This window comes from Carassius gibelio, chromosome B8 (genome assembly GCF_023724105.1).
Source record: "Carassius gibelio isolate Cgi1373 ecotype wild population from Czech Republic chromosome B8, carGib1.2-hapl.c, whole genome shotgun sequence".
Lineage (NCBI taxonomy): Eukaryota > Metazoa > Chordata > Actinopteri > Cypriniformes > Cyprinidae > Carassius > Carassius gibelio.
This window is the reverse complement of record NC_068403.1, coordinates 3,154,964-3,181,291: the sequence shown is the minus strand read 5'-3', so window position 1 is coordinate 3,181,291 and position 26,328 is coordinate 3,154,964. Positions and strand designations below refer to the sequence as shown.

At 33.8% G+C, this 26,328-nt stretch overlaps 2 protein-coding genes across 6 annotated transcripts; one reads left to right on the top strand and one right to left on the bottom strand.

Moving 5' to 3' along the window:
* Positions 1 to 3,981: 3,981 nt before the first annotated feature.
* LOC127963941 (proline rich transmembrane protein 1B-like) lies at positions 3,982 to 9,565 on the top strand. The gene is made up of 4 exons (XM_052564044.1): positions 3,982 to 4,141; positions 5,952 to 6,418; positions 8,370 to 8,498; positions 8,593 to 9,565. Exons 1-4 carry the CDS (start codon positions 4,132 to 4,134, stop codon positions 8,737 to 8,739), a joined length of 753 nt encoding a protein of 250 aa, XP_052420004.1. The 5' UTR covers positions 3,982 to 4,131; the 3' UTR covers positions 8,740 to 9,565.
* A 59-nt stretch (positions 9,566 to 9,624) lies between these two features.
* Positions 9,625 to 26,027, bottom strand: sh3glb2a (SH3-domain GRB2-like endophilin B2a). 5 transcript variants are annotated; one of them, XM_052564039.1, is made up of 12 exons: positions 25,869 to 26,027; positions 24,527 to 24,668; positions 23,454 to 23,582; positions 19,106 to 19,239; positions 18,936 to 19,028; positions 16,863 to 16,925; positions 16,108 to 16,131; positions 15,002 to 15,091; positions 14,609 to 14,709; positions 13,703 to 13,717; positions 13,415 to 13,628; positions 9,625 to 11,945 (listed from the first exon to the last, which is right to left on the bottom strand). In XM_052564039.1, exons 1-12 carry the CDS (start codon positions 25,929 to 25,931, stop codon positions 11,838 to 11,840), a joined length of 1,176 nt encoding a protein of 391 aa, XP_052419999.1. In that variant the 5' UTR covers positions 25,932 to 26,027; the 3' UTR covers positions 9,625 to 11,837. The 5 variants fall into 5 exon arrangements, with proteins under 5 accessions (XP_052419999.1, XP_052420000.1, XP_052420001.1 ...); XM_052564040.1 differs by having other exon boundaries at positions 13,415 to 13,625; XM_052564041.1 differs by lacking the exon at positions 13,703 to 13,717.
* Positions 26,028 to 26,328: the final 301 nt, after the last annotated feature.

Sequence of the window (26,328 nt, the reverse complement as noted above, 5' to 3'; positions counted from 1 at the left end):
TTGCTTTTATCTTCCACAACCCTATCTGAGAATATATAGCTATATACGGTTCTTCTAAAGGAATTTCCGAGCTCTATGCATGTCATCACAACGACATCCATCTGTTTTACCTCAAACGTGTTTGCAAATGAACGGGCCATACCTGTGAGTTTATACAGTCCCTCAGTCTTCCTCACATTGGCCTGAGTATCAATGTTTTAGCGCAGCTGACAGCCCCAGAGAAACACATCTCTAATCATGGCAGGGTGTCTGAACACAAACACCGGGAATGACATCCCGTGCCAACAATGCACATCCGACACTTCTCTCCCCCTCCAGATCCCTCCTTTTTGCTCTCGTGCATTGTTTTCCACGCTTGTCTCCCAGCAGCGAGAGCGTTTCTCTCTCTTAGTGTCAATTAAAAGAGTGAACTCTCTGCATTTGTCAACACATCATCTCCGGGCCCCGGCGTGACGCGCGGATGATTTGTCGGTGCTTCCTGACACGGTGTGGGAGACGGTGATCTCCCTCATTAGAGACAGAGCGAGAGCCATCATATCTGACATGATACTTACCAGCTGAACCCCCCCACCCTCAGCCACGAGTCTGTCAGGCCTGTCACATCAAGCCCCCTCCACCGTCTCCTCTCAGGGAGAAGCCAAGACTGAGAGAAGAGTTCACACGGGCAGCCATTTACTCACAAAGTCAAAGATTTGGTGGACGTGCACTCAAAAGTTTGTTGATGTAAGGATCTCATATAGATGAATCTCTCAAACCTGTCAACATGTCACCTTCAAATTATAACTAAAACCTTACCATTAAGATAAAAAAAAAAAACTGGTGAAGGTTTACTGATATAACCTATTCTGCTGCTGTTATAGTTGTAGTCATATTTTCTACTAGAAATATTTATATTTTGTTTTAATTTTAGTAATTTTATTGTGTTTTTGTATATTTTTGTTCTTTTTAAATGTCATAAATATAGCACAGGTATATTTGTAGCTATTGTTTGGTTCAAAATTATAGATCTTTTTTATGTTAATAAAAGATAAAATAATGACAAAGATTTTTATCTTCTCCCACTTTGGCCTGAATATTCGCCATACTTTTTCAAATTATGTTACCTTAAAGTAACAGGCTTTCTCTTTATAATAGGGAAATTAGTTTGACTGTAATGATCAAACAGCTTGCAAAATAGAAAAACCAACACAACAAGGAATCGTGATAAAATCATATTTCTTAAAAATATAATTAAATTTTTGCCATATCTCCCATCCAAACAAACCCATACACCCTGATCATCCCCCCAAACCATATATATAATGTATAATGTAATGTGTGTGTTTGCATGTATATAATGTAGATGTATGCACCACATATGCACATGCACCTGATGCCGATGACAGCAAGTGTGCAACCGTTCCTACCTACCTAAGTTATCAGTTTTCACCAGTGCAAACTGTAGAAGCTTGATTTTGCATTACTTGGCAATATTAAACACGAAGCTAAGTTAACTGATAGGTTGCCTTGGGAAAAAAAGTGCTATAAGAATATAAATTGACTTAATTCCAACAAATGCTACACAGAATGCAAAAAGCTGTGCTACTGTTAAATTAAATTAATCACTTAGCTGAGGCTATTATAATGCACATATGGAAAAACCATGTAAGCAGTGCAACAATACTGAAAATCAAGAGTAAACCAGAGCAATACAAACCTAGAGAAGACGTGTGTGCAGAAAAGATAAACAGGAGAAAATAAAGTGATTTTCTTCATCTGTACTAAAAGTTAAAAAACTTAAAAGTTAAAATTACTTAAAATAAAATGCCCACTAACTGAAATAAAATACAATATAAAAGTGTTTAACTTGATTTACTAAAACAACTAAAACAGAAATAAAACATTTTGTTAAATAAAACTATTTATTTTAAACATTAACTATACTTTTAAACTTTAATAATTTCACCTAAATTAAAACTAAATAGTAATTTTAAAAAAAGACAAAAACAACAAATTTTAGACTTTAGAATTAAAAATTTAATTGAAAACAAAATATAGAGATGATCAAAATATAAATAAATAAAAACTTGATATCTCAGTGACACTAAAATAACCCTATCTAGTACAAATATTTATTTGAGATGCATAAACATTTTTTTTTAGAAAGCAAGACTTCTCATCTCATGACATGTTGCATATTTGTACATAAAAACAAAAATAAACATTTATTTTTTGCTTGTTATAGTTTTTCAGAAAACTTACTTTTTTAAAATTAAAACGTAAAACATGAAAATAAAATAAAAATAAAATAAAAATGTTTATAAAACTATAAGTATCTTAATGATACAAACATTTTGAATAGAACACTTTTTTATGGTTTTAGTTTAATTTCAGCAAATTTACTAAAACTTTAACCAAAATTAAAATGAACCTAAATATGAAAACAGAAACTTTAATAGTATTTAAATCATATTAAAACAACATTTTGTGGAGTTTTCCTACGTGCGCCTACAATACGATGCGCATTCAACCATTGATATATGTGCATTATTAGGAATGATGTGAAGTAAAGTCATGTGATAGATGGAGCACACTCACACACCTTTGAACCCCCAGAACACGAGGACCGAAACACATTGATAAGATCTTCACAGCTGCCTCTGATTTCACACGGCGTGCCACTCGCATTCGATCACGTTAACTGCACATCCAGAACTATCACCATCAGCACTGGTGCCCCTCAGGGCTATGTTCTCTCTCCGCTGCTCTTACTCGTTTTGCCATATTTTCTGGAATAGAAGTAAGATCCAGTGTAATTTTAGTATCACTGAGATACTATTATAGTTTTCATCACTAATGGGATATTACATACATACATACATACATACATATATATATATATATATATATATACACACACAAAATAACATTTTTTTTAGTTAAAAGTTTAGTTTTTGTCATTTTTAAAAGACTATACCGATTTTGATTATTTAAATTTTTTTTTTTTTTTACTGCAAAAAATAATTTCCTTCCTGAGTATTACTTTTTTCAAGTACAAATATCTAAACATTCTTGAATCAACATACATTTACTAAAGAAGCAAAATGCCTTAAGATATTTAGCTTTGTTAACTGAAAAATGCATTCATTTTATTAGTTTTTGCTTAAAACAAGAAAAAAAAATTGCAGATAAAAGTAGGCAAATTATAATAATAAGTCAATTGATTCTCAGGTATTTTAAGAATGATGTCTGTACTTAAAAACAAGACAGAAATTACATTTCTTTTCACTGTAGTACATTTAGCGCATTAAGTTTAACTAAACTAAAATGAGAAAAAAATATTTGTTATTTTTTTTTTACTTCCATTAACAATTATTTTTAATGGTTTAAGTTTTAGTTTTCTATAAAAATCTTTTTTTATTATCTGACTTGCAACTTACATTCCAAATTATTTGTATTTGTGCTGAATGAGAGATTTATGTGAGCCCACGTTTATTTCTATAGGGCATTTTCCACACATTTCAGTTCCAATAAATTAGTTTAAGATTAGCATTTATAATAAATTAGGTTTTAGAAAAATAGAAAATGAATTATTTCAGCAATTTTCATGAGTTGAAATTTAGAGGTTAGGGTTCGGGAAAGCCACGTCCAAATTGAAAGGAGGTATTTATTTATATTATGCATAATAATATTTTAAATATTATTGTGGGTGTCGATAGATAAAAGACGGATCTTGGTAAACATCTGAGTTTTGAATACTTAAAATGCTTTTTAAAGATGTTCTTTGGTTGTGGGAGAGCAGTTTGCACCAATTCTATAGAATGGCCCTTATATAACCCTACCTCTAAATGAAAACATAACTTACATTTTTATTATTGTTAAATTAAATTACTTTATGCATGGCACGTTTGTTTACAATAACAGACCAACACGTGCCTGTATGTTCACAAGGACACTCATAAACGCACGCACACGGACTCAGTCGTCAATTATTAAACAAACATGATACTGTTCAGCGAGAGAAAGAGATCACACAAGCCACAGCCATTTCACACACACACACACACACACATCTGATCCTGAACGTCGACACACTCCCGCTGGATATTTCTCAGGATTTTTCTGCATCCTGATGATCTCTGACCATCCCTGATGGACTCAGGTAAAGACCGGCCTTCATCATTCATGCACAAACTCATGAAAAACTTCTGTTTATCGTCACGTCAGAGCGGTGGCGAGGCTGGAAAACAGCCAAGAATTTAGCTATTGTTTAAACGCATCCGTTTATAAAACACACAAACAGGAAGACTGAAAGAAGACTAAAATGAAAACAGCAGATATGAAACGAGAGCTGCTTTTGTTTGAGCCACTGTTATTTTAGTATCATTGATATACTATTATAGTCTTTTTAAATATTGTAAATTATATTAAGTTTCGTATTTTCTGTTTTCACTTCAATTTTACTTAAAAATAGTTGTTTTTGTCATTTTAATTCGTTTTTTTAATGTCTACATTTATTCATTTTTATTAATTAGTTGACATTTCTTAGTTCTTTTAGTACTTCAACAAACTAAACAGAAATGTTGCCTTGGATAATATCTGAACAAAACAAGTATTAAAAAAAAGTAATAATTCAGTTAACCCATGTTTTATTTCAAATTATGAAATTGTTAGTGAAATTTAGTTTGTTAACAATATTAACCCTGGTTTGACCATGTCTTTATGCAAAACAGCTATGAAGTAAAAAAAAACACTTTATTAAACAGCAAAAATATTTTAAATCTACAAAAAAAACGAATAAATACTGCTCTCACTAAGATTACAGCTTGTGAAATGGTTCATTATGTCTCTTTTAAAAGAAATCGGTTTTAGATTAGCTATTTATAATATTCAGTGCACACTTAAATTAAAAATAAAAAAAGAAATTCATAACATCTCTGCTTCTCTAGTAAGAGAATTGCATGTTTATGAGTGTTTGTTATTTCTAAAGTGTGTCAGTTAAGCTGAGAATGAGAAACCTCTTTAAAATGTCCTTTTCTGAGCGTTAAAGGGTCTTGAATATCATGAGTGAATAATTGATGGGCTGTTGTGCAGGTGAAGGTTTCTTCCCGAGCTGAGTTTCCGAATGGAGAGTGAGTTTCGAATAACTCTCAGGTGGAATATTACTGTGATGTGTGTAGCAACAAAAACAAAAATGCAAAAAAAAATAACAGCCTCAGCCAAAGTATTCTTATGCAATTACCAAAGAAATCACTCAAACTCATGATCCTGGTATAAGTCAGAATTTGACATTTGAAAAAAGTTTTGGGTGGATTTTTTATTTTTAAGAAATAAATACTTTTATCAACTAAGGATGCATCAAACTGATTTTAAAAAAATGTGAACATTTATAATAAAACTTAATATTTATTTCAGCTAATGTTTATGTTATTACAAGTTTAAAAAATTAGGGTTTCGATTTTAAGTAATTAAAATATAGATTTTTTAAGTAATGATAATTGAGCGTGTCCATGAAAAACTATTATACATTATAAAACGTTTTATTAAACAGTAAAAATAATAAAGATTTGAATATTGTTTTAAATAAATGGATCTGACTCCAGTAATTGTAAAATTACTGGAGTCAGAACTGTTCTCCAATTAAATGAAGTTTGAGATCAGTAAGATAATATTTTTATTATTATTACTAACTTTTATTTATCAAGAATGCACCAAATTAATCAAAAGTGACAGTAATGATGCTGAAAATAGAGCTGCGTCTTACAGAAATAAATTACATTTTACAATATGATCACACAGAAAACTTATTTTGAATGGTAAATGTATTTTGTTTCATGAAAATAAATGCATCTTTGGTGAACAGAAGAAAAAAATTCTAAAATTCTTAAAAAATCTTGCCGACCCCAAACTTTTTAATAAAAATTAAAAATAACAGTACCCTTAACCTTCCATCTCTCTGTCCCGTTCATCAGCCGCTCCTCCGAACATCCCTGATGACCGAACTCATCCAGGGCCTCCCGGCCTCCAGGAGGCTCATGATTCCTCCAGACAAAGAGAAGCCACGACATTACCCAGCGTTCCTGCATACGACTCGGTCAGCATCCTCACCGCTGGACCACTGAATGACACTGACAGCATCCAAACATCCCATCATGCATACGACACGGACAGCAACCGCACCCTAAACCCAGCATTCGACACGGACAGCACCCACACCCTGCACCCACCGTACACGAGCCCCGCTGGAGGAGACGCCTCGACCAGCAGCGTCCCGGCCAACCCTCCTCCATACAGCCCACCGGACCCCAAAGCTGTCTACGTCATGTACCCACAGTACCCCAACCAGCCCGTCATCGCCTGTCAGCCCGGAGCCAATCTACCTGGAGCTTTCTACCAGCCCTCCTTCCTCCCGTCGTCCACTTACCCGTCCTACACTATAGTAAGATCCCACTTCACCTCTGACACTGATTAAATCAAAGTCTCAAGCAGAAACATTTCAGTTCTGGGTAGTAACTGATTCAGACCCGGTTCTACAGTGTAGAGGGTGACACGGGAGTCTCCCATCCCAATCCTACGAAAAAAACTGGTAGGAAATCCCGTCCTGTCCCAAACCCAGAAGAATGACTCCCATTGCCTTCCACTCCATGCTGTTTTTTTTTTTTTGGCCTGAATCTGAGTTATAGTAAAAAATATATATATACACAGTATAGATCACAGCATGCCCACTTTAGCATGCCCACCCTAAAGTGTAGTTTTTATTTTTTTATTTTATTGATCTGAAATCAGCTTAAACAATGCACAGTGTGTATTGTACACACACTAAATTTCAAATCATCCATGCAAACACACACACACACACACACACACACATATAATTATATAATATATGTGACCCTGGACCACAAAACCAAGTCTTAAGTAGCAAGTATTTCAAACTGAAAGCTAAAATGTATAATATTTCCATCGATGTGGTTTGTTAGGATCGGACAGTATTTGTCTGAGATGCAACTATTTGAAAATCTGGAATCTGAGGATCCAAAAAATCTCAATATTAAGAAAATCATCTTTAAAGTTGTCCAAATGAAGTTCTTAGCAATGCAGATTACTAATACCAAAATTAAGTTTTGATATATTTACGGTAGGAAATTTACTAAAGATCTTCATGGAAAATGATCTTTACTTAAGTAATATCCGAATGATTTTTGGCATAAAAGAAAAATCTATAATTTTGACCCATACAATGTATTGTTGGCTTTTGCTATAAATATACCTCAGAGACTCAAGACTGCTTTTGTGCAACGTCTGACTTCATTCTGATTATGATTTTCGCGGCTATAAAGTGCATGGCAAAGCCTTCTTCTTCTCTTATATTATTGGTGGTTGGAATTGGCAATTCAACTTGGTGCATTAGCAGCTGTTACGGTGTGGAGCACGTCATTCACTTAACCAGACACACCAAAGCAAACAGGAGGAGAGCAGAAAGAGCAACTAGAATTAAGTATTAATTATTTAATATACAAAACGGTATATCTGTGTGTACAGTTGGGTATCATAGTGTTATTATGATTCCCGGTCCCATCTACTACCGCTGACATTTTTTCCAGTCCCGTTCCAATCATGTGATTCCAATCCCGTGGGATTCCCCCAAAAAATGTCAGCCTCTACTACGGGGGGAGATAAAGAGTACAAAGCACCTTCAGTTAAAGATTTTGCAAACAGTTTAATACTTGTAGCAGTGTAGCAGACATGAACTTGCTGAATAATATGCATCGAGTAAAAAAGGGGGTAGAAACTATTTTTGCTCAGAAACAGCTAGCAAATTTCACAATGCGTTAAAAGAAACGGCAAGTAACATTGAATTAAACGTAGAAATTTTGAAATGAATTGAAATGAATGTATAGCATTTTCTTGCAAAACCTTTCTTTTGCAAAAGCTTTACTTGCAACATTTTATTTGCAGTGTATTTGTCAAAATTGATTTACTACTTTATTTTTTATTTACATAAATAATATTCTCAAATTGCATTTATTAAAATTGCTTAGAATCAGCTAATGTCCTACTGTAAATATATCAACATTTTTGTTTATTAATATGCATTGCTAATGACTTCATTTAGACATTTTTAAAAGCCGATTCTCTCAATATTTGGATTTTTTTTTCTGCGCCCTCTTTTTTTAATAGTTGTTTCTCAGCCAAATATTGTCATATCCTAACAAACCACACATCAATGGAATGACAATTTATTCAGCTTTCAAATAATGTCTAAATCTCAATTTCACAAAAGTTGACCCTTATGACTAGTTTTGCATTGCAGGGTCACTGGAGCTTCAGGACTAGTCAGTTTTTTTATTCTTGCTGTTTGGATGTTAACGTGTAACACTTGATTTCAGTACATGAACGGTCCGCCGCTGGGAGAGGAGCACCCTCCGTTACCTAAAGATTACCTGGTCGAGTCTCTGCTGGTGACCATCTTCTGCTGCCTCATGAGCGGCCTCGTCGCGGTCATGTACTCGTATGAAGTGAGCACCTGAAACACAGCGCATTAGAACAAATACACCAGCATACTAATATCAGACTGACACTGATTAATGATGACCTCTGACCTCTTTACAGACCCGTGCGGCGCTGACCAGAGGCGACATCCGTGAAGCGGAGAAAACATCCCAGAAGGCTCGTCTGCTTGTCATGTTCAGTTTGATGTTCGGCATATTTATTTTTGTGGGCTGGATTATTTATGTAGTCACAGTGCTCTGTCCATAGAAACTTTCTCATGCTAACCAAGCATTTATTTAATCAAAAAAAATCTGTAAAAACTGTTAAATATTATTACAACTTAAATAACTGTTTTCAATCTGAATATATAGTCAATTGTAATTTATTTCAGTGATGCAAAGCTGTATTTCCAGGCTTCAGTGTCCTTCAGAAATCATTCTAATATGCTGATTTGTGCTCAAACATTTCTGATTGTTATCCATGTTGAAAACAAGTTGTGCTGCCCAATATTTTTCTGGAAAATTTAATGCATCCCAGCTAAATAAAATTATTAATTTCTATCAAAAAATGTAATCTTACTCACCTCAAACCTTTAAACATTAGTGCAATTGCTGTGAAGATACTAATTTTATAGATGTTGTCCGAAGGTGCACCATCACTTCTTTTTCTTAACTGTTATTTTAAAATGTGATAAATAGTAGTAAAAGTTATGAAGACTATATGGGAACTATATCAGTCGAAACGTCATTCAAACATATGACTGTGAAAAATGTTGGAAAAGCAGACAGAACTGAAAATCATTGAAAGGGACTTTCAAAAAGTGTGAGATTCAAACATTAACGTCTTACGTTTTAAACAGGTTCACCCCTGATTTATTGCATCATGTTCTATGATACTGTATGTACTTTCAGATGATAATCATCAATGGTTTGTATTTTTCTGTCACTGGTAATAAACCTATTTTTATGTAAAAACTACTATCATCTATGACTGTGAACAAACTGAATTAGATGAACAGTCTTTAAATGTTTATAAGAAGAACTATTGTGTGAAACCTAATGTGTTTATGTTGCTCTGAATAAAAAGTAACCCAAAAACGACAACACTATTTCATGTCTTTAAATGATCAGTGAAGACCTTGAAAACAATATATAGCAATAAAATGGCTTTTATTACATTACTAAGCTTGATTCTCTCCACATGGCTTGAAGAGTCGCCTTTAAATACAATGAAGAGCAAAAGAGAGCTAAAAAAAAAAAGAAATGACCAGCAAGAGCTTCCTCTCAGAAAAAATAAATTACCACATTGGCTTAAATGGGTTCATTTCTACATAACCCATAATGATTTACAATAAAGTAAAGTAAAACATTAAATACTGTACACTGAACAAAATATCTAAAGAATGTTTAGCTGCACTTTGACACTAATATAATAAATAAAGATGAAGCTATGAAGCCCAACTCTAAACCTAAAAAAGTTTAAAATAAATAAACAATAAATATATTAATAGGTGTCATACAATACAGGTTGTGCAGTGCAGTTCATTATGGCATAAATAAATCAAGTATGGCTTACATCGAGCAAACTGGCGTATCAGAAATGATGTTTAAAAATGTATTATTGTTATTACTATTATTAAGTAACAAATAAAACAGAGCAAAACGCATTTAAATCAGTAGATGAGACTAAAGAAATAGTTCAGGCAGAATGAAAATTTGCTAAAAACTTCCGAGATCTAGATGAGTTTGTTTCTTCAGATCAGATTTGAAGGAATGTAGCATTGCATCAGTGTCATCAAAGCTTTGCAGTGAATGGGTGCCGTCAGAATGAGAGTCCAAACAGCTGATAAATACATCACAATAATCCACATCACTCTCCAGTCCATCAGTTAATGTCTTGAGAAGACAAAAGCTGTGTGTTCAAAAGAAACAAATCCAATAAGACTTATATATTTTTGCTTAATAATAATAAAAAGTGCTCTGATCTGAATCAGGAGAGAAATCTGCCCAGATCAAAGACCGTTTACAGTCCAAAACAGCCTAATACATAGATGCACTGTCATACGAGAGATGGAAGCGTTATTATAGACTATATTAACTCATATTTTGACAGGAAGCAATGATTTAAAGTAAAAAAATGTCTTGATGTATTTGTTTCTTACAAACAGGCAGCTTTTGGCTTCACGAGACATCTACTGATGGACTATTTGTGGATTATTGTGATGTTTTTATCAGCTGTTTGGACTCTCATTCTGACGGCACCCATTCACTGCAGAGCATCCATTGATGAGACACTGATGCAATGCTACATTTCTCCAAATCTGATGAAGAAACTCATCTACATTGGCCCGAAAGTGAGGACATTATGTGCAAATCTTCATTTCTGGGTGAATGATTCCTTTAAAAGAACAATATAGTTTGGCGACAGCACATTTCAAAACAATAATAGTTACAGTAAAACTCTGTAAATCAGTTCAAACTGGGCATTAAGATGGAGATACTGCATATGATTGTCTAATTAAAGGAGATTTAAAATAATTCTAACTCAAGTGGCACTTAAAGCAGAGCATCTGTACTTTTTCTGAGCATGAGCAGGTATTATTGCACTGTCAAGTTCTTCATGCAAGAAAGACGAGCTTTATGAAGACTTTGAGGCTGGAGATCAACATTCATATTCTGATCTCGATCACATGGTCACTATTGCAGACGTTATTAGCTGTGGTTCATTACATTTGTTACATCTGTCCGCATGAGATGCAGTTAAGGCCGTGTTTCATTTAGGCTTACGGAGGTCTGCTAGAAAGCAAAGTCACCAAACAGTGCAAATATGCTAGTGCTTAGACCTTTGAACATTTAATAGTGAGCTGATATTAGTCTTCAGCTCTCAGGACAAGCTGAATCAAGATGGTTAATTGTATACTGAAGGCAGGAAAGTCATTATGAGTGACAACAGGACAGTTTTTAGTGAAGAAAACAGCCACATACATACATGTGATCATAATGAGTGGATGTTTCAGGCATTTCTGAAGTTCGTTTTGCACTGGTGAGTATTTGTGTGATTTAGTGATTTCAAAAAATGTGACGTTCTATGAATTATAATGCATTATTCATTCATTTATAAGGGTTTAATGTTTAGTATTAGGAAGCGGTGGATTTTAATATTACCAAGTGATATCACTCCTCCAAAATAAAAGAAAAAATGGCAGAGGCTTCTTAAATATTAAAATAAAAAATAAAAATGAAGCCCCATTGACATGCATGTAAACACACAATAGTTAGATTTTCGGTTAAGAGATGTATGCATGGGTTGATCTCGTAAGTTTCTATGATCCTGTGTGTGTGTGTGTGTGTGTGTGTCTCGCCTCTCTAGCTCAACAGCTCCAGATAGGTAACAGGCACCCTCCCCTTCTGGTTTCCTCGCTCTCCAATCAGCCAATCAGAGTCGATTCCAGGCACTGTGTACACGGTGATGAGCTGACCGTCCAATCAGATAAGTGTAATTAATTCAGTTAGAGTCTTTAGGATGCTTTTCAAGCAAACACATATAGCAAACTGTCTAAATATTCAATAATATTCAAATGAAATGGCTTAAGAGCAATCATCAGTTGAACCTATCTTTCTCTGTAGCCAAATATATTCAAAACATCCATGAACCAAAACAGCTTAAAAATCTAGTTTGTAAATGTTTACATAACTGTTCACCACTATATTTACGATGTTTAATTCCACATTGCCAGCAAAATCAGTCAATATACTTCAATATTCAAGGTATCACCCAATTTTACTGAAGAGAAATTTAAACAAGCCAACTATAATGCTTTAAATCATTATGAAAAACAATTCACAATTCATTTAATTTTAACATTAAAGTGACATATGATGAACATTAAAATTAATGTGGTATTTTCAAGTTAGAATGAATATTCAGTGAGAAATAATTCATGGCGGGACTTAATTTTATTCAAGGATCATGAAAAGTTGGCTTTGATGAAGTAAATAAATGCTTATTATTGGAAAAGGGTTAAATATTCAACCTTATTCAAATATACCAAAATATTTTAACATATCTAAAGCAAAATGCATCAAAAATCACCCTAATTGTTTTTTTTATTAATATACAAAATATACGAATATTCAAAACATCAACCATTTTTATAAAAATATTTATAAATAAAATAAACTGGCCTAAATTAACTTATTATATGCATGAAATCGTCATGAAACATTATGTGTGACATGATAAACATTAATATTAATTCGAATTTTTCAAGTGAAACAAAATATTAGGTAAGGGCTTTATTATATTCATCACAATTTGTTTGGATCAAAAAAAGGGCTAAATTAAGTAAATAATTTATTTTATAACAAACATTTTAAATATTCAGAAAAAACTTTTTGAAAATTAAACACTTCAACCAAACTATAGTCAAATATATTTAAAATGTTTAATGCCACAACCAAAACACATAAAAAATCAACATAAAAAAATATATCTTGGTATATTTTCCTCAATGTTCCTCACTATTTTCACAATTTTTAATTTTACATTTCCAGAAAACTCATTGTAAATATATTAGAATTTTCAATATAAATCACCCATTATATATATATATATATATATATATATATATATATATATATATATATATATATATATATATATATATATATATATATATATATATATATATATATATATATATAATGTTTGTACATAAGATATATAATAAACAATAATTTTAATTTTAATTAAATGTGGAGTTTTCAAGAGAAACAGATTATTCCGTAAGAAATAATTTAGGATGGGACTTAATTTTATCCATCACAATTTGACTGGATCATAAAATGTAGGCTTGGATATTGTGCAATAATATTTTTCAGAGCCCCTAACACCTCATCAGACCCATACCAGACCATCTCTCTTCCATCAAACATCTGCTCACCTCATCGGCCCGCAGCGAGAGCTCAATGGAGTCTGCAGCGTCGTAGTCATACAGCACTTTGGCCTTGCGTGTGCCACTGGCTGGCGGCTGAACTTCTTCAATCTGCAGAGCGTCTCTTTCCAGCGGAGACGAAGAGTTCAGCGGCAGGAAGGCAGACGGGTCCGTGGGGCTTCTGTCAGGGAGGCAATTCACATCCAAAGAGTCGGGGCATCTTCTGAAAGAGAGGAGACTGATAAGGGCTCTGCCGACTAGTTTGAACACTAACAAGACGACGAACTCGAAACTCACATGTCTCCACTGCAGCTGTGAGCAGACGGATGGGAAAAGTAAAACAGGTGTTTATAAGAATGACTGTGATGTCATGATCTACAAATCAAATATTGAAAAATTTATATTGGATGGATATGTGCTCACTCTCAAGCCATCTGAGACGTAGCCGAGTTTGTTTCACCGTCAGATTTGGATTGCATCACTTGCTCAGTAATGGATCTCTCTGCAGTGAATGGGTGCCGTCAGAATGAGAGTCCAGACTGGAATGCTGTAGATTACTTATGATGTTTTTATCAGCTGTTTGGACTCTCATTCTGACGGCACCCATTCACTGAAGAGCATCCATTGATGAGACACCGATGCAATGCTACATTTCTTCTCATCTACATCTTGGATTGACTGCGGGTGAGTACATTTCTCATCAAATTGTCATTTTTTAGCAAACTAATCCTTTATGGAGCACCAAGTCATATTTCCACTCTTAAGTTTTCCTCTTAAAGAAATCTTTAATTTAATAGCCAACACTTTACAATAAGGTTCTATTTGTTCACATTATTTAACTATATTAGTCAACATGAACTAACAAAGAATAATACTTTCACAGTCCATCATTTATTAATTCTAGTTTGTTAATTCCATAATTTAGTTTAATACATCTTTCCAATCAGGTAATGCACTATGAGCTAACCTGAATGAACAACCACTTTTTTTGACAAAAATGAACTGGAAGAAATATGAAGAGTTTATTTAAAAAAACATTTTTAAACAGATAACTCTTCATATATTGCTCATGTTAGATAATGCATTAACTGTGAGACCCTACTGTAAAGTGTTACCATTTAAAGCTCTATTTTTATTTTGGAAAAATGATCCAGTAAGCCAAATCTCATTTTGCACAATAAATGAAATCTGATGCATAAGCACCTGCCCAGCTCTCTCTGCAGCTCCAGCATGTATTTGTGACACTGGCTGTAATACATCGCCTGCGCTTCCACAAACTCACACAGGCAGCGCAGATGATTCACCTGCGCAGACAGAAAAGACGTCCTGTCACTTTATAGCACCCAGCATGCTGTGCAAACACAGGGTGCACTTCATTTGTTTGCATGCATGAGGATAATAGATATATACACAGGGTCTTTTGAACAATGATTGTGAACAATGTTTTGAAATGCTTTTCTATGTACTTCAAAGCATGCATATTGAAATATTTTTATGAAAGCCCATCCTAACAATGAGCGTTATCAGTTTGAAGTGGCTTGTTTACATAAAGATATATTATTCAAACACACGCTTCTGTGTGTTAATGCGACTCACATGTGTGCTGCTGATGCCCTCCAGGAGGAGTCTGGTGACCTCAGCCTGTCTGTCAAACTCCGTCTGAGCAACACGCAATTCATGCTCCGCCTGCACATGACAGAGCAAACAAATCCAGAATTGACACCGGCATACGATTCATCTGCATCTAGAGTTGCATGAACACTGTATGACTCTCTTAAGAACGAGTCTAACTAATTTGCAGTAAGTAAAGTCAATCATGCTTTTCAGATTGAAACTAGACTGATGTATATTTTAAATACCTGTTTTTATGAGTAGTTTTAAAGAAAAAATGAGATGGGTTGAAAAATTATTTTATACAACTGGACCCAGAAAACTGATTCTGAGGATTCTATCCAAAGACAAATAGGAAAAATTAGAAGGAAATAATAAATATATCTTATATTACATTATTTTATATGACTGAATTTTTATTTTCTCTTGTATTCTCAATTAACAGTAATATTCTCAATGTTTTTGTCATTATTAAGAAAAATGCTAAATAGAGTTAAAATATTTTTCATTTACTGAATTTATTTCATGCAAAAAAAATATTCTCACTCCATGATATTCGTCCAAAATCAAATTTAGATTAAAAGAAAATTTCCCCATCAGATGAGCATTGTTATTTTTGTATAATTTCTATAGTTTTTTTTATTAGCATTGTAGTTAAAATTATAGCAATTTTGTTGTGTTTCTAAAATTTTTATTAGTTTAAATTAGTCCATAATTATATTTTATTAGTCTATAATTCATGTTGATTTCATTTCAGTCTTAGTTTTAGTTTAGTAAACTATGTTGAGAAAATAAGAAATTATCTCTTGGTAACTAGCTGAAAAAATACAAAAATAAATAAATAATATACTTACGTGTTTTTCTTTTATTTCAGTTCACATTTGTTTTTTCAAGTAACAAAAAGTTTTTTATGTTTTTAGTTTCAGTTTTTATTTTAGCTTTAGTTGGCAATAATCCTGCACTTAAGCGACATGTATAACGTGCTAAACCTGACAATTAATGACAACCAAACCAGAAGACAGTAACTAAACATTACTAGAGAATATATATAAACATCAATGTACAGTATATATCGGTCACATCACACTTACTTTATCAAGCTCCTCATTCCAGAGCTGATCGGAAGAGAGACACAAACAGAAAGACAAGACAAGATAAAAGCACAGAGAGCATTACAACGACAAGAAGAGTTAAACTCAAGATGTGTTTGATTAGAGCAGAACACAAAGGAACTAAGTGTGATTGTTAATATGATTCAGAATAGTGACATCTCCAAGGACCAAACTATAAATGATGAAAGTAAACATGTAAATAATGTGTGATTAGTTTTGTTATAAAGGAAGTATTAGGTTGCTCATTTACATTCTTCATGCATGAGGATGAAGCATGTACAAGAGCAAAGTTATGGAAGGATATTTCTGCCAGGGAATAAACAAACTAAAAAGCTCATTGTGACTTTTTTTTCGTAGAATCTAGCAAATGTAAGTTATAAACTCGTACTATCGGGTTAATGACTTTTTTCTTAGAATTCTGAGTTTACATCTCGCAATTCTGTTTTTTTGTTTCTATTACGGAACAATAAAAAATGATAAAGGTGTTTGTGACTTTTTCTCTCACAATGCTGACTTTGTTTTTATTTTCTTTTTCTTTTTTTCTTTATTCTGTCTTGGAAATAAGTTTCCATATCTGTATCATTGGTAAAATCACATCCCTCACAGAATGAAGGATAACAATGTGATTTTTCAACAGCGTGTCAGAATAATGAATGACAGATTGTGTCTCTCATGAATATTAATCCTGGAAATGTTATATGTGCTTGTGTGGAGGACAGGTGGGATGTTCTTACCGCAGATGCACTGGCAGACAGCACATAATTACGTGGTCTTGTCTCTTGAAAGTCTGGAACAGCCTGAAACAGACAGGAACACACTTAAAGAGACTAACTGGCTCCGTCTTCATCCGCTGCACTGGACTATAGCATGATAACTGCTCGGCATTGGGAGAAACTAAAAACTACAATTATTGAAATATGGATTCTCTTCTAAAAGCTTTCATGCATCCGAACTACAGCTAAAAAAAAATCATAAATCAAATAATGTATTCAAGTTTAGATGATGTTTGGCTAATCTTTAATGAAGCGAAAATAATGAAAAAAAATCTGATCTTTGATCATGCTGAATGATGAAATAAAGATTTTGCAACTGAAAAAATTCATCTTTAAGTGCATTATGTTTAAATTCTGTTGCATGAATGAAACCCAAAACAATCTGAGTGGGTGTGGATTATGATATGATGGAAGAGATGCTACACTTTCTGTTCATAGATTAGCCACTAGAGGACGCTGACAGAATAACTGGAGCATCAGCTTTCACTCTTGACAGAGGAAGGTTTGATTCATTTCTCTGAACCAAACCCTCGATGTCAAATGTTTAGACATAACTATCTCAGACAGCATCATAACTGAAATTAATCCTCAAACGTAACTGATTTTCAACAGGGGCTGAAACTCGGCTAATGCTCACAGCAAAAATCAGTAGTTTATAGTTGCATTTTATTGACAACTTAAATAAATAAATAAAATTATTTAATAAAATAAAATAAAATTTAATTAAATAAAATAAAATGGAGAAATGTTGCCTTGATAGCTACGTAACTGAAATAAGCTTAAGTGTTAAACAAAAAATAAATAAAATAATGAAAGCTAAATATGAAATATTAAAAAAGCTAATACAAAAGAAAAAAGCACATACAATTGCTAAAACTTAAAATTAAATTAAATTAATAAAAATTAAGACAAAAAAATATACTATAAAGCTATTTAAATAATAATAAAATAACACTGGCATGTTTAAAAGCCAACAAAAATAAACTCAAAAATACAAAACAAGCATAAGCAGTAGCTATGTAAAATTGTGTACGACACTTGCACATTTGACTTGTTGCAATAAAGTGAATTTTATATAGCAAGAACACTAATATTTTTTGTAATAAAATACATTTTTAAAATGAAGGGCATAACAACCTTTATAAATGAGGAAATTGAAAATTTAGAAATCATTCCCCCTACTTTTTAGGAGACATAAAAAAATCATAATAAAAAAAACATTATATATATATATATATATATATATATATATATATATATATATATATATATATATATATAAAATGCATTCTGGAAATCTATATTCTAAAGGTTCACTCAGATAGAAGTATCATATCATTCCAGAGAAGATCTTAGTAGAGCTCATGAAAAATGAGGAATAAAACTGAAAGGACTTTATGTCACTGTAAGTAAAAAAATATATTAAAAAAGCAGCATAACGTGCATAAGAGGAAACGCACTGCGATACTCACTTCTCCCTCACACTGTGAAGGTTAAAGCAGAAACACACAGTTAGTGCTCGATCAGCAGATGAGAAATCACTCAATATTCACAACCACTTCACAACAAACATGAGGAAGAGACCCACATCGAGTGATGTCACCAAAGAGTGACAATAAGGAATGAGAGGCTTGAGAATCCAGAACCAGTTATTATTCACAACTAGTTACCTTTTTCCAGAATACCAAAATCCAATTACAGTTTGGAAATGTTTGCATTCTGCAGGACAGAAGATGATAATCTAATAAAATACATATAATAAGAAGGGAGTCTTCAAGAAAATCGACTTTCAAGTATTTGATTGTTTTGCAGATTGACAAACTTCTCCAGTGAATGGGTGCCATCAGAATTAGAGTCCAAACAGCTGATAAAAACATCAATGTTTAGTAAATAAACATTTTGATTGATTTGTTTCTTACAAACACTGAACTCTGGCTGAACTATTCCTTTAAGAAAACTTTAATCTGAACCAAAATCAGAAATGCTAAATCCCTAATGATTCGGATCCCCAGAGAAAAGAGAAGAAGATCTTACAGCAGCTTTGGTCTCCGCCGCTTTGGCCTTCTTGAGTCGCGCTTTACAAGCGTCCAGATCCAAGCGCAGATTCTCCAGAAGTTTACGCTCTCTCTGCGAGGACGACAACATTTTTCATTACATCAGCATCAAGTTAAATCAAATCTGTTGGTACAAGACTCAAAACTCACAGAAATGGTCCTCCAGTCGCCCTCCAGGAAGTTGCGCAGGGGTGTGAGGAAGCTGATGGATGAGGTCTGCAGAAACTCTCTCTCAGCACCGCCCAGTCTCCTCTGACAGTCGCCCACTTTGATCAGGGTGCTTCCTACCACAGACCAGTCACAAGTCAAACCCACAGTGTGGGCACAACTACTTCATTCCCACAAAATCCATTTCATTTCCAACACAGATCAATGTAAATTAAGTGCATTAAATAATACATCTTGAAAAGAATTCTGCTGATCTGTAAAAAATCATCAGTTCAAAAATATCAATAACATGATCCAGAAGAGCTGTGTATTGAAAGAATCTGGTGATACGATACTGCGATACTGTAAGCTAGACAATTTATTGGGATATTTCGCACTGGCTGGTCTAACCTGAGATATAAGCTTTTTTTAAATACTATTTGAGCAAAATAAACAACACTTATGATACAGTTGTTGTCAGATTTCCACAAGTTGATATGATTTTTTAGGGTCTGACTCTGAAATGTCTAACATACATTGGATAAAAACTTCTCAGTGGTAGTGTAAAGCAACACTGTATTATCCTGTCACATACAGGTCTGTTCACAGCGACTCGTTTCCTTGCATGTCGCTTCAAATGTTAATGAGCTCAGCTCGCCCCGCCCCCTCTCTGAGAAGCGCTAAACTTTAGCCGCATGTGAAACTTGCTAACTAGCACGTTATTAGAAAAGACGATTTGCAAAGATTCCTTAAAAAAAAAAAACGTATACTCTTTTCTTCTGTAGATGAAGCTGAACAAACGTGAACATTGATGCATTTAGGTAGACTGCATTTATAAACCAATGGTGGACTCATGACAGCTCATTCAGGGAGGGTCTGTGATAAAAACCAAAGCCTGACGCCACTGTCAATCAACGGTCGTGGGAGGGGCCTGTGCAGAACTACATAATTCTGTCAAGAATCTGAGATCGGCTTGATACTTGATACTGGGATCTCACTTCCTCCAATATGGGTCAGTGATTTTAATGACATCACACTGCACTTCAGCTTCTCATCAAACTTTCTACACAGATGCTATATTTTATATCAATATGAGATTTTGACTGTTATATGTGGATTTACTGAGGTCAACAGCTCTGGTAAAAACTGTAACATAATATAATGTAGAAACAAAAGGCTATTGGCTATTTTAAAAAGTGGGCAGGACTGCTTAATATGTTTCAGTTGAAATGACGTCAACAACACCCAGAACAACGCGGCGTGTTTCAAAGCACATCAGTAGACCATTAAATGTATTTATGTGAAAATTATAACAGAATTTATGGCCAACAACAAATGCAGTCAAAAATGAATCCACAAAAACTCCATCCGTTCATTTTACAAATAGACACTTCAAGGTTTTCTATTAGGGGTGTAACGATTACGTATTCGCGTATTCGTATTGAACCGTTCGGTACGACGCTTTCGGTTCGGTACGCGGTACGCATTATGTATACCGAACGGTTCGTTGGAGTAATTAATTATATTTGGGAAAAAAAAAAAAAAAAGAGAGAGATAGAAATATAATGATATGCGTTCAACAAGGTAGCCCAATAACCCAAACAACGTAACAGGCAACGCCCCTGACACTCCCGAAGAAGAAAAAAACACCATCTTATATGTTTATGTTAGGCTACTCAGCAGGGGCTCGCTCACTCAGTACGCGCTGAAGGCTCGTTGCAAAATAGCCAATGCGTTTAACAGACTAGAAATGAGAAGATCCTTCAATAACCAACAGGTCTGGTGTTTGGGTGCACTTTGGATTCCCTTTAAGCTATAATGGTGATGGCAAGAGAGTGGTGGATAAATAAACAACGGTATGTCGCATCTGCAACATGACAGGGTACACCAGCGGGAATACAAAAAAAAAAAAAAAAAAAAAAAAAAACACCAGCGGGAATATCTGGGATATATGCGTCAGTACTATCTGGGAAAAGACGAAAAAAAGGAGAAACATGCACGCAGCAAACTATCCCTGCAGCATTTAGAAACTATAGCTTACAGGGAATCCAACCCAAACACCAGACCTGTTGGTTATTTTAGGATCTTATATTTCTGGTCTGTTAAATGCATTCGACATTTTGCAACGAGCCTTCAGCGCGTACTGAGTGAGCGAGCGCCTTAGGGGCCGTTCACATATCGTGCCTAAAAACGCGTGGAAAACGCTAAGCGCGTCTTTCTCCTCCTTTCCAAAGCGCTCGGGCAGAAGCGCTCATGAGGCGTCTGTCTTTGCTAAGCAACAATGACGTGCTCTCTCCATGAGACGGGGAAATTTCAGCGAAGGATAAATGGATTTGCAGCTCTAAAAATCGCTTGCAGTAGCTCTGCTACTAAATTTATTTCAAAATTGCAATCCATATACAACTATGATCAGCTGTTCCTTCATCTTGGCTGAGCTCTCAACCTTGTTACGGCAAAGGATGAAGCTGATTGGTTGGTTCTTGTCACATGACCCGCGGTGCGCTTGCGGCATTCTGAAAAGTTGAGATGTTTTTACATTTTGCTGTATCTAAAACGTATCGAACCGAACCGAACCGTGACATCAGTGTATCGTATCGAACCGAACCGTGAATTTTGTGAACCGTTACACCCCTATTTTCTATCCTTTCGAGAGGCTGCATCAGTCTTGTACTTGCAGAGATAAACCATGTATGTCCACTGACTAACACTACAGCCCATCCTAAAAGCATGTGGTCAGTCACAGGACATTAATGAGCCATTTAAAACCACTAAGTGCACTTTAGTTTGAGAACAGACAGCACACAGTTCTCTCTTCACTCTATGGATCTATTATCTGTGTTTCAAATGGCAACCAAACACTGCAATAGAAGCATTTATCATTCAGGAGATAAATAAAAAATAAAAAAACTCAGCACTGGAGTTCATATATATTAACTTATTCATAGATGTTTACTAATATAATCTATGCCAAACCATATTTCATGTTCTAGAGTAAATATTTATTTGTATAGCACTTTTTGCAATACAAACTGTTTCAAAGCAGCTTTAAAATAAAATCATGAAAATTATTAGAATGTCATAATATCTTCATAGCTTATAGTTGCATTAAGCAGATTAGAGCTTTTTGAAAATATAATATAGTTAACAATCAAGCTTTTGAGGTCTGATGTAAATAGTATATATTGTTGTATATCTGAATATACTGTATGTGGATAAAGTTATTATAGATAACAACTAAAACCATAAAAAATATTTCCATTGCATGAAATAAAATACACTAACTGAAAAATAATAGATATTCATATATATATATATATATATATATATATATATATATATATATATATATATATATATATATATATAAAATGTATGCCATATTTTTTAAAAAGACAAAAAACACGCTACAAAATTACTAAAACGTTACTATTAAAATGAACACAGAAAAAAAAGAAAACTAATTAAAAATTTTCTAAATAAGTGTATTTATTTTCTGCACAACTGTATGGTTAATTTCATTTTTATGTTTTAATAATCCATTTTTATTCAGTTTTATTTGCATTTAGCAATGTTTTTTCTTCCCAGCTGTGCACAACTCGATCAAAACTGAACTGGAACTCAAAAACAGGTCACAGGTCTCGTTTTGATCGCAAAAGACTGCTCACAAATCACTGCTTTGACAAATGTGTTTTCTAGAATGACTTTCTAATAGCTAAGAAAGTATCAAATGCATCCTTCTGTCTGGTTTAAAACCTGAAGCAGAGCTCCAATACTATAGTTTCTAAGAATCAGGTTTACTAATATTGATAAAAATTACTCACAGTTAGGTCTATTTAATTATCATGTAAACTTCTACTGAAGGTTATAAAGGGAAAATCTCTGTGGGAGAATGCTGGCCAGGAAATGACATCACAGACTGCTGTGACCTCTGACACTATCGATCAGTCCGATGGGGAACAGACAGGAAAATGCACTGAGATTTATTGGTTTGGCTGCTTCCACACAGCCTGCGGGGAAAAACCATCAGAGACTGCAAAATCAATCCAATCACACTGAAAACTTCAACATCACAATCGTGTTTCCACATTATATCTGCAAAAGAAGCTTTAGAATCACAGACAAAGACAGTGGCTCGTAATGATACAGCAGGGGATTGAATTAGATTAAGAGCATCATGTGAAAACCAAATGAATGGATTTGTCCTCGACCCAGGAGTTCAGCTCATTTTATTCTTACAGACTAAATAAATCAAGCGTTTACTCTTGCACACACATGCAATGCAGTGTTGAGGTTTGCAAAGAATTTTAAAGGACTGATAAAAAAATAAGTTTGGGAAGTTTTAGATTCTTACCGTACGGGGTTTCTGCTCCAAACTCTTTGGCGGCTTCCAGCATGAACTGTCCTAAGATCTCTCCATTAGTGGGCCGCGGGGGAACCTTCCGGTCGAGCTTTTCATACAGGAACTCTTCAATGCGAGCACCTGGAGCACAGACGGACAGATACAGCAACATCATAAACAACTGGACAATAGCAAGCAAGATGTGACACTTTTGTCATACTAAAGGAAGAAAACACGATGAAAATGAGTTTTGTGTTTCAAAAAATTACGTACTTCAGCATTTTGGTCTACTTTGGTCTACCTAGCCCTACTTGGACACATAAATAAATTTCGAAGTCTTTATTTAGAGGACATTTTGTCATATATATAAATATATATATACATTGTGTGTGTGAGTGTGTGTACACATATATACATAAAAACACACACATTTCAATTTGTTTTATTAGGGATCATTTCCAAACTGGTCAGTCCTAAAATTTATTAACCTTTGCTTTAATTTTTGGTTCCCTGTCTAGACTTAAATCTTTCATTAATAATATACAATACTGACAAAAGATTAAAGTTTTTGTGTACATAATATATGTGTGTACTGTGATTATAAAGACACACTCATACAGAAAATATTTACATTTATATATTTATATTCATATAAATTATATTATATAAAAATATATTTAGTATGCAAATATAAAAAAAATCTTCAATATATACATGCATGTGTTTAAATATACATAATAAATATACACAGTACACAAAAACATGGATGCGATAAATCACGATTAATAGTTTGACAGCACTAAGTATGATATTTTATTCATAATATATAAAATATATTCATAATATGTAATATTAAATGAATAAAAAATACTTTGTTTGATCAACAAAGAATTTCTGACTTACAGCTCCAAGACTTTTCTTCCAATAATGTTTTTATCATCATACATAGTATTTGATGTTTTGATTAATAAGATATTTATTCCAGATCATGTTCAAGGTGCCTCAGATGAAACACGTTTCTGAACTGACTCGTGACTCAGATATATTATACACCAGGTGTGTCTGAGTCACCAGCGTCTGCTCACCAGGGTTCGGCTGAAGCACGACTTCAGTCTGTCTGTAGATTTTCTCCGTCCAGTTTTTGGTGCAGTCAGCTCTGGACAGCAGATTCTCAAAGTGAGCGTCCAGCTCGGTCTTCTCAGCCTGTCCCAGTTTCTCCTCTGTAAACTGGAACAAAAGCAACAAGATCAACAAGAACCTGTCACACTCCTGAAAGGAAACGCTTCAAAATAATCAGTGTTGGGAAGGCTACTTTGAAAATGCAATATTTTGCAGTTTACAAGTCACCCTATTTAAAATGTAACAAGTTGTGTAACTATTTAATAAAGTAACTGAATATATTTAAAATACTCTTCAACGTGTTCAATTGTACAGCGGCGTTTTAGTGCCATGTTGAAATCAAAAATCTAAGATTATGAGATTCAAGTCGAAAGTCGAAATACTTCGAGAATTAAGTTGAAATATATTAGACTTTAATCTCGTAGTATTTTAACTTTATTCCCAAAATATTTCAACCGTATTCTCATAATTTTTCGACAGTATTCTCGTAATATTTCGATTTTATTCTCAAAACTTTTCGATTTTATTGTCGTAACATTTCGATTTTATTCTCGTAACATTTCGACTTTATTCTTGTTATATTTTGACTTTATTCTTGTAACATTTCGACTTTATTCTTGTTATATTACGACTTTATTCTTGTAATATTTCTACTTTATTCACAAAATAGTTTGACTTTCTCGTAAGTAGGCGTATTTTGACTTTATTCTAGTAATATTTCGACTTTATTCTCGAAATATTACAACTTTAATCTCATAATCTTAGATTTTGTTTTCAAGGTGGCACTAAAACGCTGTTGTACAATTGTTAATCGTTTTCAAATATGTAAATCTTACACAGTAAATTACTACTACAGTCAGTCTTATCCAAATTATTATTTTTTATTAATTTAATTATTTTATTTTATTTAATTACACATTTTTCTTCACAGTAACTGTAACCGATTCCAATTACATTTATTTTTAAATTAAATTAACGTTACGCGATTTATTTAACGAACACTGAAAACAGTAACTTAACGGTATCGTGATAACGTTATATTTAAATACGACTCATGTTCGACTAATCAATATTACTATTTAATTACTGTTTTATAACATACACTACATTAGTCACATTAATTATATTCGAAACAAGATTTAATTGGGCTCAAAGTGGATTAGTGATTTTATCTGTGAATCTCGGTTTGGTGTTTTGTGTATGTTAGCTAAACGCAGATGCGTGTGTCACGAGTTACACATCAACTGTCACCAGCACTCCGACTGCCGCGTTTAAACTCGTATTTATCCAGACAAGGCTCGTTTTTACCTGAACGGCTCGTGAAAAGAATATCCCAGCATCTGTAGCGAATTTCCTCACGTTGAAATCCATGTTGTAAGCGGAGAAAGAGGCGGAATCACCGCGGCATCAGGCTCTTCGCGGATGCTATTGTGTTTCTGTCTTCAACGGTTTCTTTCTTTGAGGCATGAACGGTTATTAACTGTAGAGGGCGCTAAACGGCTCACCAACACAATCCTCCATTGATTCGCATTCAAATCTCAGAAAGGTGTTTGTGTTACTTTAAATATTTGTGCTGGTAAGAGTATAATCGTTTAAATCTGTTATCTTCTTACGATTAATACCTGATTTATAAATAAAAATCATCTGCTGCGAATTCTATTAAATTACTCTTAAATTACAATCGACTGTGATTGGTCCATTTTAGCAGCGCTGAGAAAAGTAATAGTCATCACGTGAGGTTACGCTGTTTCAGCGTTTGTCCTGATAA